Source organism: Oenanthe melanoleuca, chromosome Z (assembly GCF_029582105.1).
Source record: "Oenanthe melanoleuca isolate GR-GAL-2019-014 chromosome Z, OMel1.0, whole genome shotgun sequence".
Classification (NCBI taxonomy): Eukaryota; Metazoa; Chordata; class Aves; order Passeriformes; family Muscicapidae; genus Oenanthe; species Oenanthe melanoleuca.
Window position 1 is genome coordinate 2,214,418 of NC_079362.1, and position 20,188 is coordinate 2,234,605.

A 20,188-nucleotide genomic window follows, 5' to 3' on the forward strand; every position below is an offset into this window, starting at 1 on the left:
AAAGACAATAGGATCAGATTAGATATCAGGAAGAAACTCTTCACTGTGAGAGTAGTGAGGCACAGGCTGCCCAGAGAAGCTGTGGATGCCACATCCCTGCAGATGTTCAGGGCCAAGTTCGATGATGCTCTGAGCAACCTAGTCGAGTTGAGGGATGTCCCTGCTTATGGCAGGAGGGCTGGAACAAAATGATCTTTAAGATTCTTTGCAACCCAAACCAGATCATATAAGCCTATGATATGGAGTGATGTTTTCAGAAATCATTCAGCTTTACCCATACAGTTGGTGTGTTAAATTTCTGGCTGTTTTAAGATTTTGTTGAATTTTCCATTATTTTGTCAAAGTCTTGTGTGGAGAAACATTGTGCAGCCTAATTAATACTAGTCCATCACTGAGCAAATCTAGTATTTTTATTGCATATTTTCTGCTGAAAGTGTACAGTAAGAATCCTATTCTTATACTGTAAAAATAATACTTCTTAAAATTTATTTTCACAATTCTTAAATTTAGGACAAATACCTTCACAGTTGAAGAAGCGAACACTACAGTTTATTTGAAAGTTTCACGGAGTAATGGGCTCAACGTGTCTGTGAGTGTTGAATGGGAGACATTGTCAGATACTGCGTTTGGCATCAGTACGTTCACTTTATTGAGAGCATCCCTTGCTATTTTCATAGTGGAGATAGCTACAGAGTAACCAGTCATACTGGAGATATAACTTTGGAATGAAAATTCACTTATAATATTCCTGTGATATCAAAATTCATTAGATAAAAGATCTTGGCTGCTTAAAGTCAGCTTGTCATCAGCCATTGCTGCCAGAGTTTCAACAATCTGTATTGCTCTTCTGTTGCTTATGTATTTTCACAAGACCTTTGATTTATAAAATCTTTTTTTTACTACCTGTAATTCTGGATTTTTCTAACATAATAGAAAAGACACTATTTTCTGTAAGTGTTGAATGACTAGGCAGTTTAAGAATCTTAGTGCCATGACTACTTCTTGTGATGACAGAGAATGAGGATAACTGCATTTTTAGTTTGTTTGTCACTTTTTTATTTCTTCCTATCTATTAATTTTCTCACTTCCAAACTTTCTTAGTTCCAAACTGAGTCCTCTGAATCACACTCAAATTGACTATGCATTTCCCATATGTAAATAGCAATGTGTGAGAAATTAATTTATTGTTTAACTCTCAGTAAAATCTCAGGGCTATACCATTTCCATGCATTTACATGCACTAATACCAACTATTCTCAGACAACTGAGAATATAGTTTAGGCATTTAGAGCATGGTGCTAAGAATGTCAAGATTGTGGGTTTTGTGTGAGCCATTCACTTTTAAGAGCTGAACTTGATAATCTGTGTGGGTCTCTTTCAACTCAGAATATTCTGTGATTTCCCATGCTAGATTTTGTTTTGGCAGATAAAGAATGAAAATGTAATTAATGTTGTAAAAGACCTTAAACATAAATACTTTCTTTCTTACACTGTATTGCAGGGGGTAGTATCAGTGTTCTGTCTGTCTTGCAAAGCTTTGTGGAAGAGTCAGCAGCTAGCTGGTGTTTCTTTCCATCAGAAGAAATTCTGTATGGTGTGCTGCTGCGCTCACCTCCAGCGGTATTTTCTACTCTCTACCAGTGGAAAGGAGTTTTTGTTGCCATTGAGGTAAATGCTTTCTTACAGACAGCAACCATGCTGCTTAGTAAAACCTTGATGTTTCAGTTCTACTTTTTTGTTCCTCTCTCAGAATTTCAGTATGTGGAATCCTAAAAGCTGTATGTCTTTCCAAATCCATGCCTCTCCCTACCTTGTGATTACTCATGGAGGAAGCAGTCGGGGAGCTTCCAACAGCAGTGTGTATGCATTCATGTCTGGACGTAAACTATTGAAGGTAAATCTGTGTTACTTAGAATCATTAAATAATGGGGTTAGAAAGGACTTTGTGAGGCCCTTCTGTCCAGCCACGTTTTGGGAAAAATCACTCTGTTCTCAGCTAGTTTGGCAACTGAACATTCTGCATAAGTCAGTGATGTAAGTTATTGTCCTGGTTTAGGCTAGAACAGGGTTAGTTTTGCAGTAGACAGGAAGGGCCATGGCTGGAATCCAGAGGTTATTCTATACCACCTCATGTCATTTTCTGTGGACAGGGAAAAGGGGCCTTCCCAGGGCTTGGCATAGTGTGGTCACAGTTCATGTATTGAGAGGTTGTGCATAGTGAGCATTTTCACATGTGAATCTTTGCCTCTCTTGTACCTTCTGCTACCATTTTTGTTGTTTTTATTGTTCATTTTCTCATGACATTGCTATTTGCAGTGAATTGTCTTTATCTCAACCCGTGATCTTCACCTTTTCTGCTTCCAATTCTCCTCTCCCTCCCTCTACAGGGGGGAAAGGAAGAAGCAGCATGATTTGGAGTGTTTCAGTGGGAACGCTGAATTGAAAAATACCAGTCCTAAACCATGACAGTTATTACAGCTTGCTGTCTAATTTTTTTTATAGTCATATTTTGAGGGTGAGATAAAATGATCTTGGAAGTAAAGAGAGAAATTGTGGAGCAATGACACCACAGAACATATTAATTCTGTAAAATGACCTCACATATATTTTTAAAATAATAAAATTACATCTAGGACAATTTTTGTACATTATTTTATATATATTTTGCATGTAATTTTACATTTTTTAAAAATATATGTGTGTATATGTATAGACCTGAACTGATTTCCAAATACCATTTTTGCCATATCTTCCTTGTAGATACAGACTCTCTCTATTTTGGATACCACACTTGTCAAACATTTTGCTATGGATGAAGAAGACTATTTGGTTTTTGTGAGCAATAACAGCAGTTTCAGTTCCATCCAGGTTAGAATGCACTTGTCCTCTGTGGCTTTGATGTTGGTAGTTTGGTTAGTTTTCAGTTTGAAATATGAAGGAAATGTAGAAAAAAAAGTAAGTACATATCCTGAATAATTAGTTACATTTGTATTACAGATTTATAATACATAAACTTCTAAACTTGTTCAAATGTAACAACACTTAACATGTAGTTTAGACTTGGTTTGATTATATTTCTACTGTAATTTCTGTTTTGAAATCTACTACATTAAAGAGCTTTAGGAATAGAAATAGCTTCTGACCATAAACCTGTTCATCTGAAGAAGAGACACAGGTGCTTGCAGTGAGGTATAACTTACAGTTGCTTATGAGTGTGCTTCCACCATAATGTAGGATCCACCACAGAAATGAGGAGTTCAGTTAATTATGTCTTTCCAATTTTTCATCAAAACAATTTCTTTTTTCCTAGTGATTTTTATAAATATATAATAAAATATATTTTCTGTTTTTACAGATTTTCCAGTGGAATAAAGATATATTTGTGCTGCATCATCAACTTCCACTTTACAGAGCTCTGAACATTGCCTTGTTTCCCCGAGGAGGCATTATGTACTTAATAGTTTCTTTGTCAAATACCAGCCAGAATGTGCTCTTGTACCAATGGCTAGATAATGAGTTTAGGAATCTTCATCAGTTACCAGCAAAAGAAATAACACATATGGAGGCCTGGACTTCTGGATCTGATATATATTTAATTGTTGCAAAAGGTATTTAGCAGCAAACAAACCACTGTGTTTGCTAAGTATGTGCTGGGTTTAGATAGAAATTAAAATATTACTGGAGGGTGACAATTTGCTGAAAAGCATCTTATGAAAGTAATCTGTGTTTTGTCTTTCAGAAAATGAAAGTATTGTGTTTGTTCTCAAATATTTATGAAACTAATGAAATATTTTCCCAAGAACAATAAGAAATAATAACTCTATTAATCTAGCTGCTAATTGCAGCCTTTCTGAGCTTTTCTGAACCTTCTTATATGCAAAGATTGTTGTTCAGCAAAGTGCATTTGTATTACAAGGGTGACACTTTAGACATTGCTTTATATCTGCATCCCTATGACTATTTAAAAGTGTATATTGCAGTCTATAGGTTTCTTTGCACTTGACTGTTGTCTGCTGGGATTTTTAGTGTTCTTTTATGTGAATGTCTGCAGAAAAGCCCTTAAATGATGTCATGGAATAAATCATCTAATGGGATATCATGCTCCAGAGTTATGCAAGTAAAAAGGAAGATACAATCACTGGTCTCACTTTGTGATTAAAGCTGCCAATTTCTGCCACCGAATGGCCACCAGTGTGTAATTTAATTAGCAGGCACCAGTATAATTTAGGTTTTGTCATTTTTCTCCTTTGTAGAAACTGGAAATTCTGAAATTTTCATCTGGGAGACAGGGCAGTCTACCTTCAGACACTTTCAGTCTCTTCCAGTCTCTGCTGTAAGAAACATCCATGTTTTCATGCCTCCTTCAGGTTTAGGTAAGATTTCATTTGTAGTACTGGAATTGAAGAAATATATGCATTCAATTTTCATATTATTTATCAGATTCTAAGAGAAACTTTGACAATTGTGTTGCTAAGGGCATTTCTGCTATGACAAAAACTTTAAAATATATCTCTTTATTTCTCTTTTCCTTGCTCAATGTAGTTCACATCCTCCTCTCTGGTAAAGACACAACAGTACTGTACTCCTGGAACTCAGAAGGGAACCAGTTCTCTCTGATGCTGGAAGCCCCATATGCAAATCATGTCACTTCCACCACTGCAAGGTCTCTGAACTCCAGCAAGAGCTTGATTGCCCTTTCTGTAGAGTCAAGCTCCCAGATTTATGAGCTGACGACTATCTCCAACCAGTCAGATTTTATACCTAGGTAGGTTTTTTTTTTTGTTTTTCTCCAAGCTCTTTAATTCCTTTCTCTGTGACAGTCTTTTTGTTACAGTGGAAACCATTATAGACACCTATGTGAAGTGTGTTTATTAACACTAAAAAGATTTTTTCACAGGTATCCCTAGGATAACCTGAAGTCAAACTTCCCACAATTTGCTTTAAAATATGTAATAAAAGGACTTACAGTTAAAGTTGAAATTGAAGCTTTTTATTAGGATAAATTAAATTATGTTACATTATTAAGAAATTACTGTATGTTACTATATGTTCTACTTACCTTAAGAAAAAAGACAAACCCAACACTAATCCCACAACCTTTAAACCTCATTGACTAACTCAGGAATATAAACCACAATTTTAGCATCAAAAATGCTCTTTAAGTTTCCATTGGTGCTTTTGAAATTCATTAATCATATTCTCAGTTTATAATCACTTGATGTGTTTGTTTGTATGCTAGTTCAGGTGAATTGATATTTGAGCCTGGGGACATGGAAGCTGTGATAGCAGTAAATATCCTGGATGACATCATCCCAGAGGAGGAAGAATGTTTTAAAGTGTGGCTGAAAAACCCTAAAGGAGGTGCAGAGATTGGTGTTCACAGTTTTGTTAACATAATTATTCCTCCCAATGACAATGCCTATGGAGTCATTGCATTTGCTCAGGTAAAACTTTTAAGGTAAATCATTAAAATATGCATATATCATTTCTGAATCACAGAACACAAACATACTGAAATTGCATGTGATGGGATTCTTTTTTCTAAAGTCTTGTGGCAACCTGAGACAGAAGGGCTTTGACTTCCATTTAGCATTGTTACTTGGCTATATAGATGACAGGCAATAGAAACTCAGTTCCAGTCTTTCCTTATTGTGGGGTTTTTATAATCCCCTTACATTTAGAATAAACAATTATTTTATCAGTTTCATTTTGTAGCAACCTAGAAAATTCATTTTCACATGGCATGTATGATAGCAACGTAGTCTCTACTATTAGGTTAATCAAGGGATTTAAGTAAAGATTCTTTTCCTCTGAAATAGTTATGCCACAGGATGAGCCCATCTTCCTGAACAAAATATAAAAGCTTTGTAGAGAATGTAAGACTGAAGGTATTATTTGGATTGTTGATTCTTAAATCATCAAATATTGTAGAAGTTATGTAAAGAGATACATGTACTAAATGAATAATGAAGATACAAAATACAGAGGAATTATCACTGAAATGAAACACTGCATCTAGACTTGTGAGGAGGGTGAAAAATAGTAAACTAACAGCAGTAAAAATATGTCTTTCTTGAAAGTCTACATGTTTGTTACCTGCTTCATATGATTTGGGCATAAAACACTGTACTAAAAAAAATAATAAAAACCATTGAATTTTTACCTTTGGATGAAGGGGTCTGACATTTCAAATGCTTTTGTTTGTGAAATTTGGGTCTTTTGAGTATTAAGATAGATAAATTTAATCAATAGACTTGCATTTAGCTGCTTAAGAGTAGATTAATTTATTGATACCCTATGTCTCTGTCCCCTTTTGAATACCCTGTTCCCTAAAGAAACTTTTCTTTCTAAGAAAATAATGTTTTGGTTCTGCTTCTGTATGTTTTTCAGAGTTCTTTATTTAAGCAAATTGAAGAAATGGAACAGGACAGCTTGATCACCCTGAATGTTGAACGTTTAATAGGAACATATGGACGAGTTACAGTAGAGTGGATTGCTAATGGGAGCATAAGTGATGTATTTCCAGCTTCAGGAATGGTATTTAATGATATCACTTTAATGGGGAAGTGCTGATTTTATTATCTCAGATAAGAGATAAAGATGTACTGAGTGAGAAGGACAGTAAAATGTTAGATTGCCCCACTTTTCTGTTAATTCCTGCTTCCTGGTCTTTCTCTGTGATTCTAGTGGTTTGTGCTTCTGGCTGGCACATAATACAGTGATATCACTCTAACACTTCAAGAACCTGATATTGCAATACTGTCCAGGCACTGGAAATGTGTACCTGCAGTATCCTATTCCCATCTTCCTTTCTTCCTGCTGTGAGATTCAACTACAATGTCAAACCATTTGCATAGGTGGGAATCTGGGAGTGTTTGCTTTTTGTCCTGACCTTCTCAATACAATGAAGAGCTTAAGTGGCCCAGCAGAATATGACAAGTCCCAGTTTTCCGTTTCTGAGACTTATAGATTCCCAGACAGGTTAAAATCCAGTTTTTCCTGTGGCCAGAGCTCTTTATATGCCTTAGGACTGGCAGGAACCAGTTTATGTAAATCAAAGTCCTCCACCTTGTTGCTGTCTGTAGCAGGTACAAAGCCTTGAAAAAAAAGAATTAAGAAAAAATAAATGGACTGGAAGTCAAGGATGCCAGAACAATCATACTGAAATTGTTTGAGTGCTCCTTGAGCATTCCAGCTCAAGGACATGAGTACACTGCATAGCTTTGCAGGCAAGAAGAGTCAGGAGAGTTTAATAATAAGGGGAAATTTCTGTTTGTCCTACAGATTATGTTAGCCTAAGTGTTTATAGACACATCTTTGATATTGAGAAAGGCCAAATCAAGTGGGTGTCCCTTTCAATTTAAAAATAAGATTATAGATAAACAATGCATGTATCAATAATTTTATCTGAAGAAGAAGAAGAAAAAAAAGTTGAGTAGCCATTTCTTCATACAGCAATGATTTTAACAGATATATGTTTATCCTTCTTTTGATATGAATATATGTGGTCTGTTGACCTTAGCTGTCTAAAACCTCCCAATTAGTTTTCTCTTACTCTATCTCAGCAGGATGAGGAGAAAATAAGGTGAAAAATCTTGAGATAAAGGCTGTGTAATAAGAAGAGAAAAAGCCATTGGCTGCCTGGATTTCTCCAAGGTTTTTGATACAGCTTGCCATAGCCTTCTTCTAAATAAATTAATGTGTTATTGCTGCCCCCAGGGAGTGGTGGCTCCTTTTCAAACTGACAGCCCATCACAAGTGTGGTCCCTCAGGGATCAATATTGGGCCCAACAGTGTTTAATATCTTCATTAGTGATGTGGTGATGAGATCAGGTGTACTTTGATGAAGATTGACAATGATGCCAAACTAAGTGAGGAAGTGGACACTTTGGAGAGCCACCCAGCAGGAAGACTAGGGTAGGCTGGAAGATTCATCAGGAACAAATGTTGCACTATGGAAAATGTATTCCAGGAGTGCAGCACCCACTGGCATCTCTCCTGACAGGGGATTAGCTCCAGGGAAAGAGACTTGGGGATTCTGCTGGTCGATAAGCTCAATATCGAACACTGAGGCAATCCAAAAGGATGTTTCTGGGTTGCATCAACAAGGCCACTCCCAGCAGAGATAAAGCAGTCCTCAGCCCACTCAACTGAGCACTTTTTGGGCTACAGCTGGTATTCTGTGTTCAGTTTTGGTCCCTGATATGGAAAATAGATATGAGCAGGCTGGTGGGGGTCATGACGTGGCCAGAAATGTTGTCAGAGGACTGGGATACCTATCGTATGAGGAAAGGCTAAGAGAACTGTTCAACCTTGAAAGAAGAAGCTAATAGGGAGACCTTATGGTCAGACCATGTTTCAGTATTTAAAAGGTGGCTACAAGGGAAGACTTACTTTTTACAAGGTGTCATGTTGAAAAGACAAGGGGTAATAATAGATGCAAGTTATTTCTGGGGAGATTCTCACTGGACATTAAGAGGAAAATTTTTCACCATGACGGCAATCATCCATTGGAATAACCCTCCTAGGAAAGTTTTGAACTCCCCAAAACTGATACTTTTAAGACTGAGCTGGACAGGATGCTGGGCCATCTTAGTTAGACTGTGGTACTGCCAAGAAAGATTGGGCCAGATAATCCTTGTGGTCCCTTCCAACCTCATATTCTATGATTCTATAAGATATGTATGTGTGTATGTATATGCATTTTAGAACTGATAGAGTTTACAGAATAAAACTCTAGGTTTAACAGCACTGACAAGAATTTTTTTTCCTGCCTTCCCTTTAAAACTTTAGATTACATTTTCAGAAGGTCAGGCCCTGTCCACAATCACCCTGACAATTCTTGCAGACAGTGTTGCAGAACTCTCAGAGGCAGTGGAAATCACACTCACCCGTATCACCACTGTGGATGTTCAAGATACCACAAAAGGAGCTGTCATTGATCCTGAAAGGGCAAGAGCTGTACTTTGCATTTTACCCAGTGACTCTCCACATGGTGTGATTGAGTGGCATATGGAGTCTCTCTTTGTTAAAATCACAGAGCCAGAAGGTAAGTCTGTTTCTTGATTCTTAGAAAAGAATGTATGTTTTTTCAAAGTCAGCATTATTGAAACATTATAACACTGGTTAGCAGTGTTAGCATCATAAGACTGGTTACATACATACATACATACATACATACATATATGTATGTATGTATGTATATTCTATATATATACATACATATATGTATGTATGTATGTATATTCTATATATATATATCTGTGCTTTTTTATTAAAGTGTAGCATAAATATTCTTCAAAATATGTAACTATGCTGTATTTCACATTGCACACATCAATATTGTTCAACCATTCTTGTTAGAGTTAAGTTGCAAATCACTAATGCATAAATACTTCTGTTTATATAAAAAGCAGAAGTTGCCCATTTAATGGGATTGCTGTATTTTTAAAATTATTTATATAGAAAAGCTTTTCTCTCGAAGTGGCTCAAAAAGGGTAGCTTTTTACTCTCATGACTAAGGGAAGGAAGGAAGCAGAACTAGAGTAAATTCCACTTCAGGATAAAGGTGGTATTTTTCTGCTTGCAGTTGCATGTTTGATTTGTCTTTCCTTCCAGGCCCAAGTTGAAAACGATCTCCCAGGTGCTTGATCAGAGAATTGACACAATGCTCAGGCTTCTTCCCTCTCTCCTGGCTCAGGGAGCTAGCTGGCATTCTTTGGGGCTCTTCCCTCTGCTACCTGATGGGCTATTCATATTTTACCAACCCAATCAGAATTTTCTAACAATTTAATATTCTGTCCATATTTACAAATTAGATATACAAAATACTTTTTCCATCAGATTATATTATCATAGGTAAAACATTTTAACATGTTCTGTTTTCAAGTGAATTAGTGTTTTCCCTTGTTTAACACCTGGAAATAACGTAAAGGGATTCTGTTGATTTCTTACACATTATAAATATTTATACTTTGAAATTAGGATTCAAGGAAGGTTTTTAGCTTCCATTGGTTGCATAGGGTTTTTTTCCCAATCTTTAACTGTTGTATTTTTAATTAATTATACACACAAGTACTATCTGTGAAATAATACCTGGTTCCAGAAACTGGCTTGAAGTAAAAATTTGTTTATATTTTACTTCTTTCTATTTCTCCAGTCACAAATCCACCACTTTTAGCCAGATTATGTGCTTCATCATTTATTGATTGGATAAGATTACAAATCTGCTTTCCCAAAAGGGTGCTAAGCCTGACTGATATAAGTCTATTAAACTTATTTGATATTTGAGTTAAGGAAGTGTGATGTTTACAGCCAGAATGACTGCCCTCAATACCACTTTCTGTATTAGGATCAATAATGATGGCCTAGGCATGAAAGGCCAGGCAGATTATTGAGATGGAAGTTTTGGAATAAAAAGTGGAAGTATTGAAGTAATAATTTGCATAACAAACATATAAAACTGTACCTATTCCATATCTTCTTATAGATTTAGTGTTTAAATGCACAGTACCTCCAGATGTAGATACTGTTTTGTGTTTTCACACCAGTTGTGAGTGCTCATCTGCTTAAGCCCTGGAATTATCCAAAGACTGTTGTGTCACTGAGTAGAATTGAAGTGGGTTCTAGCAAGAAGCTGTAGTAGTTAGGTAAGCTGAAAATCAAGCAGGCCAAGGTTAAAATAGGGCTTCCACAAGGCTCCATCCTAGTTCTCTTCAACATCTTCATGAACAACTTGGATGCAGGACTCTAAGGAATACTAAGTTTGCTGACAACATTAAATTGGTAGGAGCTGTTGACTCCCTCGAGGGCAGAGAGGCCCTGAAGAGAGACCTCAACAAATTAGAGAGACCTTGAAAAATTAAAGCACTGGGCAATCACCAAGCTTATGGAGTTTAACAAGGAAAAGTGCCAGATTCTGCTCCTGAGATGGAGCAGCCCTGGATGGATGGACAGTCTGGGAATGAGATGCTGGAAAGCAGCACCATGAAAAGGGACCTGGGGGTCCTGGTCCATGGCAAGTTGAACATGAGCCAGCAGTGCCCTGGCAGCCAGGAGGGCCAAGTGTGTCCTGGGGGCATCAGGGACAGCATCAGCAGCTGGGCAAGGGAGGGGATTGTCCCACTCTGCTCTGCTCTGGGCAGCCTCACCTTCAGTGCTGGGGACAGCTTTGGGCACTGCAATATAACAAAGACATTAAACTATTAAGACAGCATGCAGAGGAGGGTCATGAGGATGGTAAAGGCCTTGAGGGGAAGCTGTATGAGGAGTGGCTGAGGTCACTTGGTCTGTTCAGCCTAGGTAGGTGGAGACAGAGAAGACTTCATTGCAGCCTACAACTTCCTCATGATGGGAAGAGGAGGGGCAGACACTATTGCTGCACTCTCTGGTTCCCAGGGATAGGACTCGAGTAAATTGAATGAAGCTAAGTTCAGACAGATTTAGGTCGGATATCAGTAGAAGGTTTTTTCACCCAGAGTGTGGCTGAGCACTAGAGCAGGGTCCTCAGGGAAGTGATCACATCACCAAGCCTGACAGAGCTCAAGAAGTGTTTGAACAATTCTCTCAGGTCCATGGTGTGATTCTTGGAGTGTCATGTGCATGGCCAGATGCTGGGTTCCGATGACCCTGATGGGCTCCTTCCAACTCAGCATATTCTATGATTGTAAAACAATCATATCTTGAATTCTTTCCCTCTCCTTACTATAGGGCAGGAGAATTCAACTACTGTTACTCTACAAATTGTTCGAGAACAAGGATTTGTTGGAGATCTTGCAGTTCAGTTGAGCAGTGCGCCAAACTTTGAGCTTCCCCCCTCCAACCGAGCAACAGAAAATGAGGATTATATACTGGAAAAGAAAACTGTCATTATGGCAGAGAATGCAACAACAACTTCTGTCATAGTCACTATTTTGCCTGTGAGTAGCCTAACTTGTTTATCTGTTAATATCGTCTAAGAAATGGCAATGGCACTGATTTTATACTAGTAGTATGACTTAACATTCTAGAAATGGCTGTACTGGGACTCTTGCAGCTACCTCTTAAAAAAAACAACTTGCATACTCATCATTGGGAATGAACCAAATTCTTTGTTTAATTATAGTTACAAAATTTACTTAAAATAATGAAAAATGAAAAAAGATTATGTTTATTCTTTAAATATCTTTAAAATGGAGATACTGTTTTTCAAGTCATGGCTTGGTTTCTGAGATCTAGCTGACTCTCTTCTAATTAGCAGTAACAGATGACAGCCAGCACTGCTTTCCACTGTTCTTGCAGAGCTGGAATCTGACTTGTCAGCTTCAATTTCAAAATCTTAGCAAAAGTAGTTTTTTTTATATTTCATATGGTATTTCATAAGGGATTGGTTATATGGTCCCAAATGCTGAGAAGTTTTGAACAGTAAAAAATCTACAAATGATCAACTGTTTTATAAACTTGCAATGTATCATTAAAAGAAACCAAAAACATTTAAAACTTTTATTTTTTCAGGACAATATTCCAGAATTACATGAAGTGTTTATAATCAATATTACTGATGTGCATCTGATCACTTCTTCCTCTGGAGGTCAGCCAAGTGTGAAGAGGCTTGGATTAGAAATAGCTGAAATAACAATTGAAGAAAATGATGATGCCAGAGGAATATTTAATTTTAATGTTACAAAGGTAAGTAAGTCTGAATGAAAAACATGTAAAGTGGCTTTTGAACAAGACAGTCTGATTCCTCAGATGACTTCTGAAAGTGTTCTGATAAGCTTTATCATGCTGAATTGTTCTGGATAAAATGGCTAGATACCAGACAAACAATTCTTTGTTAAGAGGTTCATCACAAATAATACACAAAATGTACTATGGATCTTGAAGTGCTGATGCCAGTGTCATCAAAAGGGATCTCAGGAGGTCATTTAATCCAGATTTTTGCTCAAGGTCAATGCTAAGGCCAGACCATTTTACAAGTAGTTATGTAATTTATTTTTAACTGCAAGTCAACTTGGAAAAAAAAAAAAAAAGTTTGTTGACACACTGGAGTTTCTGTTTGAATGTACAGGACATCACTGGAGCTGTTTCTGGTTATGAGGTGCCACCACCACAGAATGTACTGAAACTCCCAGTTGTTCGGCAGGCTGGGAGGTTTGGGTCAGCAACTCTGTTCTGGGAAGCCATTGATTCAACTGCCAGCTTTGAAGACTTCACACCATCCTTTGGAAACCTTACATTTGCAGATGGGCAGGTATTCACTTGTTGAAAGTTTACTTGACTTTGGGTTACCAGCTTAAGATTTTTTTCGTGTTTTCCTCTAGCAGAATTTTCACTGAAAACATATTATTTATGGCCTTATATATATGAATGATGCTCCCAGCTTCAGTTCTTTAACATGGAAAGCCAGAATATTTATAATCATTGACCAAATAGGCTTGTATGTAGGGCAAGTGAGGACAAAACTTCTAATAATAAACCTGTCACACTGAAAATTTGTAGCAGAATCCACCTTCACTATAAATTCTCAGAATAAGCCTATGTGTTTTACACATAATTTTAGATTTCTTGTTACACCTGAGAGTACTTATTGTACACAAGGGATTTTGATTTTAAGTGTACATAAGCGGTCTGTGGCAAAGGGAAAGATATGCACAGAGTGCAGATTTTTTACTGAATATTGACAATACTGTCAACATTCACTTTCTACTGAATACTCAAGCAGAGCAGTCTGCTGGTTTTAACAAATAAGGTTTACATTGATGGACTTAAAAATCACTACTGAAGTTATATCATCTTATTATAAATATACAACCATAAGAAAAGAAGCGAACAAGAGAGCAATGTCTGTTTCTCTATTACTAAATATAATTTGCCTATTTTCAATTCTTTTCAAACAATTCACAGAATATTATAAATGAAGCTTTGTTGCTTTTTTTTTCTTTTTAACATTTCTACAGGCTACAGGAGAAATAGAAATTACGATCATAGATGACAATGAAGTTGAATTCCTTGAGATATTCAAAGTTGCCCTGGTGAGGGTAACAGGTGGTGCAAGACTTGGGAATGACACCGTGGTAACTGTTGCTATTCCACCAAATGATTCCCCTCTTGGGGTATTCGGGTTTGAAGAAAAGAATGTGAGTTTGATTTAGGTGGCACTCCTTTCTGCTAAACTTAGAGACTGGATTTGTGTCACTAGCACATAGCTGATTTTTATAAGCCTTCACTGCAGTGGAAGACGTGATTTAATTGAAATGATATTAGTGCCTGTCTTCATCTGGCTGTGCAGTAACAGTGAAAGTGCTGCTGCATAAATATAGATTTCTGCATGACTGAATCAATTTAATTCACTATACTAGCAATTGGGGGCATCCTAGGTAGGATCTTTGATAGTCTGTATAATAAATAATTTGCATTACTGAAAGTAAAATTTGGAAAGAAATCACAAAGCATATCTCATCTTTGTTCTTGCAGTGCTTCTGCTCTCCATTTTGCTGGTGCTGAGCCTGCTGGTGACATTGTAATTGTTTTCAATCATAGAGCATACAGAAATCACTTGAGTAACGAGTCCTTGCTAGCTAGTTGTTCAAAATTATCATTTATAATATTTTCGGTTGTTTCTCTCAAACATGTACTCATGTCATTTGACATTATCAATGCAGATTTTGAGTTTTTCAATACAGCCTTTCCCACATTCTCCTTCTCTTTCTCCATCAGGTAACTGTGAAGGAACCTCAGACACCTGATGACTCTGCTGCAGTTGTTTTGCTCAATGTGACTCGAAGTCAGGGAGGACGAGGAGCAGCTACAGTGTTATGGATTCTTGAGGAAGCAGCCAGATATGATCTGACTCCTCTAAATGGTACCCTTCATTTCAATGAGGTATTTCAGACATTGCAGTAACTTATTTACTATTAGGTTTATAAATATGTCCTTCTACTTGTGCATTTGTGTGGTTGTTGTTACATGTTTTGTGAATCAGTGGGTTACTAAGTACTGTACACTGGAAAAAGGTCAGATTGAATGGTGGGATTATCATATTCAGGCTTCTTTCAAGCTGTAAAGGAAAGCTGGCATGCTCTTCTAGTTCAGCATAAGATCCTGGAATGAGCAGCAGGAAGGCTGTTCTTCAAATATCCACCGTTTTACAATTAAGAAAGAGAAATTGAAATCTACTGAATGTAAATAATGATTACAGAAACATTTATTCCACTACAGTATCAGGCATCTTAAAAAGAAAATTTATATTGAAAGGGTGAGAAAGAAAAATGAATGCTTAAAATCTGCAGATTAAAAAAATAAACAAACCCAACCCAAAAATCACCTTAATAACTTTCCTACTAGACAGTGTTATTTAATTTGTGTTTCATGGCAGGCTAGAACTTTGAAGTCAGAGTCAAAATATTGGATACTGATACTATGTTAATATTGATATTTTGCAGACAAAATATTTAATGAAGAAAAGTATTTTAACAGAGCATAATCTATTTTCTCTCAGTACAAGCTTGTTTTTCATTAGATAAATAGGCATGCTGGTTGTTTTACTTTGAGTCAATTGGAAAATATTTTTTTCTGGTAAAACCATCAGTATTTGGCAAAGTTTTGCTATCCTTTCTATCCTTTCTCTGCTAATAGGCTTTGACATTTTGTCCTGAACTTTTATATATTCTTAAGTATAAGCATACAACTCTGTATGCATGGTATAGTAAATTTATACCATGTGTTTGCCACTTCCCACTGACAAAAATGTGGACTAGGCAGAAAATTGACTACTATACCTAATCTCAATAATGTATTAACCCTTAGAATATGTGTGTACTGTTGAATATGTGGTTTCTCTATAGAAAGTTTCCTCAAAGTTGAAAACATCTAAATGAATACAATTTCAAAGGAATTTCGATCTTTTTTTAGTTGAAAATAGTGAGGGCATTTTTCAGAGTGGATTGCAATATTTGAGAGACAATTTTAGCTGTTTATTAATCTATGAGAAAAAATTTCAGCCAGATCAGTTATCTGATATTTTAAAAACTCTAGAGAATATGTCAAGCATTCTTGACATTTGATATGTTAAAAAAAAAATTAATACTGTATTTTGTTTAATTTCATTTAATATATATCCATGTCTTTCTGGTCTTTACATGATGCAGACTGAGTCCCAGAAGATGATTATTTTACATGCAATACAAGATGGTCTGTTGGAGGGGAATGAAACATTTACCATTCAGCTAGTCTCTACTGGTGGAGCAGAGATATCCCCTGTACATGGTAAAGAGTTAATTCAGTATCTTCTGGTTTTAGATATTCTATGGGAGAGCTGTTCTAAGTCTGTTCATACTATTTTAGTCTGCAGTGCTCAAGTGTTTTGTGTGCAGCTAGTTGGTCGCAATTTTGAATGTCAGTCTTTTTCCCTAAGTCCCTTGTCTGAAGAAGTCAAAGCGAGTTCCACAGGCCCACTATGAAGCTGATGCTTAACCACTCATATCACAAAATTTACCAGAGGTGGTTCATGGCTTAGTTTTCACTTACCATGAGAAGCATTGTTCTCTTCATAGGTGCTGCAACCATCATTATTATTGGAGATGAAGGAGCTTCTGGGGTGGTTGGGATAGCCCATTCATCCAGGCACGTTTTGATTGGAGAACCTTCAGGAAATTATAATGGAACTGCTCTTATTAGGTGGGTAATCTTTCATTTTTTCAAAGAATGAACAACAGCCCAGATTCAAAAGCTATGAGACTCCGCATTTGGCAGAATTTATTGAGTACTGCGTTATATAATAATTTCTGTAATCAGAACTATTTTAAAAACTCGGTGATGGTTTTTAAGGAAGGGTAGAATATGCCTTGCATATGTCATTTCAGTATTAATGGGGAGGTCCAAATATTCCTCTTTGTCTTCAAGTTATTTACAATATCATTGCACCAAAGGAAAGAGGAAGTTAATCAAAGGAAAGGGGTAAGGAAATGTGACATTTGAAGGTGTTTTGTGCTTTCAAGAACTTTATTCAGGATTTGTTCCTGAATAGTATTTCAGCAAATTGCTATGTTCTAGCATAAAAAATATGGGTATGGGGTTTTTGGTGGAAACAAGATCCAATTGTTTTATTCAGTCAACTGAAAACAGAATGTTTTAGATTCTTAGAATAATCTTCTAAGAGAATTGGAGGAAAAGATTATGACACTTCCAGCAAACATACAGCACCAGAACAGCTTCTGGTACTGGCCCAAGAAGCCTGAAAGACAAAATGATTATTTGTGCAAGAAGTGGTTTAAGATTGTGTTATGAGCAGAATGATCAGACAAATCTTTACTGTCACTTATTTCACCAAGCATTAGGTTATTAGTAGGGTTTTATACAAGTAACAGACAGATGTAATGGTTTTAGTGCTGGTGAAACACCAGTGTATCCACTAGAATTATTTGCTCATTTCCTGCTGTGAGATATGGCTTGGGAGGAGAGCAAAACAGGCTCAAAACTTTAAATGGTGTAAAGAAAACTTTATTTACAGAATTAAAAGAAAAATAATAAGAAAAATCAGAATAAACCTTCAGAACACTTCTCCTCCCCCCACACCCTCTTTTCCTTCCCACTGGCAATGTGAAGAGACAAAACCTGGGACTTACAGTCAGTTTACCACCTCTAGAATGGTCTTTCTTCAGTTCACTTAGGGAGAGGAGTCTCTCTTGCCATGCCATGAGGACTGTCTCCACAAGAAACAGTTCTCTGGTGGATTTAGTGTTACAGTGAATCAGCTGCAGGGAAAGGAAAATCTGTTTGCAGTGTGAAAGTCCCTCCCACATCTCACAGATTTCCCACAGCTGCTTTCATGGCCCATGTCAACTTACTAGGATGCTATTTAAAGGATGAGCTGTTCTAGCATAAAACAAAAGTTTTCTTTATCCATATCTGAGAAAAAGAGGTTTTCTTCCATTCCTGGGGCAAGGTTTCTCATCTGTCTCATTTCTGTCTATTTAAACTTCTCATTGGATCACAGTGATTGCAACATCTTCTTATTTCAACATTGATGCTTCTGCTTACAGCTGTAGTTAGAACGCTACATCTCCCCATGCACTTCATGAATTACAGTGAAAAACAAAATCTGATATATCAAATATATCTCCTCCATAGCCTTACAAAAGAACTTCAGCTTAAGTTGTCTCCTCAATCCCGTCCCATCTAGACTTTGATTCCTTCTTCACTGACCTCAGTGTTCCATGTTGTTTTCTGTACATGTCTTCACCCTTTCCCCTCTCCTGATTCAGGAGAGAATTGGTGTTCGTAGGTTCATTTGCTCTCAAGCTTTATCAATTGGAACAGTTTTTATAGTTTTCTGCAGCACTCACTCAGAAGGTAGATGTGTAAGTTTAAGTTTTAGGATAAGTAAGTAAGTCAGTAAGTTTTAGTATGAGCTTTATTCGTTTTAGTAAGTGAAAGGTTCAAATGCCAAAGTAGAAGTGCAAGTTCTAGTGAAGGCTGAAAAACATGCTAATGTTTTCAGTAGAGGCTCCAGGACCATGGTTATAGACAGTGCTTAGACATAATAGAGCTATAGTAAGAATATTGCTCACATTTTTCAGATAGAACAAGATAGGTTTAATGAGTAGTTTATACATAACCTAGCATGTTAAGAAACCAGAATTGTAATAGGTTAGGAAGTGGAGAGCTTGCATCCTAACTTGTTGCAAAGATTCTGTATAAGAGTTGGAATTGGGGGGAAGATAGCACCTTTTCTACATTTTGCCATTGCTTTTTGCCATTGCTTTTCTGCTTGCCTTTTGAGACTGATGTTATTCCATAATAAATAACATTTTAACAATTATTAGCTGCTTTGTTCATTTAAGATAACCCGACGAAGCTGGTGCCAAGAGCGCCGGAGGTTCGTAACCTCACATTTTGGTGCCCCGTGTCTGGGTCCTCACTCATATCCTCACACACAAAGGTGTATCCAACTCTTTTAAGTGGTTTAATCTGGTTGTTATCTTCAAAACTTGCCAGCTAACTGGTTCTGCCAGGTCCCCATAGGGAACCACTTCCACAAGTCATGGACTCCCTCCCCAGCTAAAAATCCAAACCTACGTTAACAGAACATACCTCAGAAAATCTCAAAGTGTTCTGGTATCCTACATCTGCCTTATAAATCAAATTGCCCCTGACATTATCCTGACATCCAGTTTCCCTTCTGTTCTGCATATCTATCTCTTGAAAAGTAGAATAGAGCCAAGACAAATCAGTTTTCAGGTCACGTCTTTGGGCTACACATAGAAAGAAACTTGATAGACCTCTTGGTAAAAATACAGCTTGAGATGCCTCCCAACAGAGAGAAGTAAAAGAGAACTTCAGAGATGTTCTGAAAATGCAAGAAAAGGGAATTCTATTGTTCTTAATAGTGATTAAGTACATTAAAATTCAAGTTTTCATAGTGCTGATAACATTTCTTCCATACACACAAGTCTGATATACTATCGCTGCACTGGATATTAAATACTAAAGATAAAAATAATATTTGTGTTTGTGTCCTTACCTGCAGCCTGGTACGTGGCCCAGGGATTTTTGGGGAGATCATAATATATTGGAATATAACACCTTCTCATCAGACAGAATTTATTGAAGTATCGGGGACCTTGACCATGCGAGACAGGCAGTCTGCAGCAGTTGTTCTAATACAGGTATGTGAGAGTTCTGACACCAGTTGCTATTTTGAGTACTTTCTTTTATTTTTTTAGGATCTTGGCTAGAAACTAGTTATATGTCTCTCCCTGGAAATGGTTTAAATCCTTTTAGCTGTTGTTGGTTCTTCTCCGTAGGCTGTAGATGACAACTGTCCTGAGGAGAAGCATTACTACCAGTTTCAACTAACCCGAATCAGTGATGGAGGTCTCATAAATGAATCTAGCAGCACAGCAAATATTACCATGGCTGCCAGTGATTATCCATATGGAGAGTTTGCATTTTCCCATGCACTATTGCAAACCACAGAGGACGAAAAATGGGTATTGGATTAAAATTTTTTTTTATGTGAAATTACTGATAGATATCAACATTGTTGCTAGAATTATGTTGAACTTTAGAAAGAAAATAAATCAGTCTCTAAAATTACTGAGGCTATTTGCTAAATTACATAAACTCTGTACTTGATAAATCATATTGATATTATCTGACAGAACCCTTGAAAAGGTGCCTTTAAAATGTCTCCTAAAGGCAACTGTAA

General features: G+C 36.8%; 1 protein-coding gene across 1 annotated transcript in view; it reads left to right on the forward strand.

The window, feature by feature from the left end:
• ADGRV1 (adhesion G protein-coupled receptor V1) overlaps positions 1-20,188 on the forward strand; it is a 267,302-nt gene that overhangs the window by 85,207 nt on the left and 161,907 nt on the right. Inside the window, exons 46-64 of the mRNA XM_056514381.1 lie at positions 511-635; positions 1,502-1,668; positions 1,751-1,894; positions 2,761-2,868; positions 3,356-3,608; positions 4,254-4,373; positions 4,543-4,765; positions 5,240-5,444; positions 6,391-6,537; positions 8,794-9,049; positions 11,710-11,918; positions 12,493-12,666; positions 13,049-13,231; positions 13,938-14,117; positions 14,698-14,862; positions 16,128-16,245; positions 16,533-16,656; positions 19,508-19,646; positions 19,785-19,970. Of these exons, the coding sequence (XP_056370356.1) occupies positions 511-635; positions 1,502-1,668; positions 1,751-1,894; positions 2,761-2,868; positions 3,356-3,608; positions 4,254-4,373; positions 4,543-4,765; positions 5,240-5,444; positions 6,391-6,537; positions 8,794-9,049; positions 11,710-11,918; positions 12,493-12,666; positions 13,049-13,231; positions 13,938-14,117; positions 14,698-14,862; positions 16,128-16,245; positions 16,533-16,656; positions 19,508-19,646; positions 19,785-19,970 (3,226 nt within the window). The remainder of the gene's footprint in view (positions 1-510; positions 636-1,501; positions 1,669-1,750; positions 1,895-2,760; positions 2,869-3,355; positions 3,609-4,253; positions 4,374-4,542; positions 4,766-5,239; positions 5,445-6,390; positions 6,538-8,793; positions 9,050-11,709; positions 11,919-12,492; positions 12,667-13,048; positions 13,232-13,937; positions 14,118-14,697; positions 14,863-16,127; positions 16,246-16,532; positions 16,657-19,507; positions 19,647-19,784; positions 19,971-20,188) is intronic.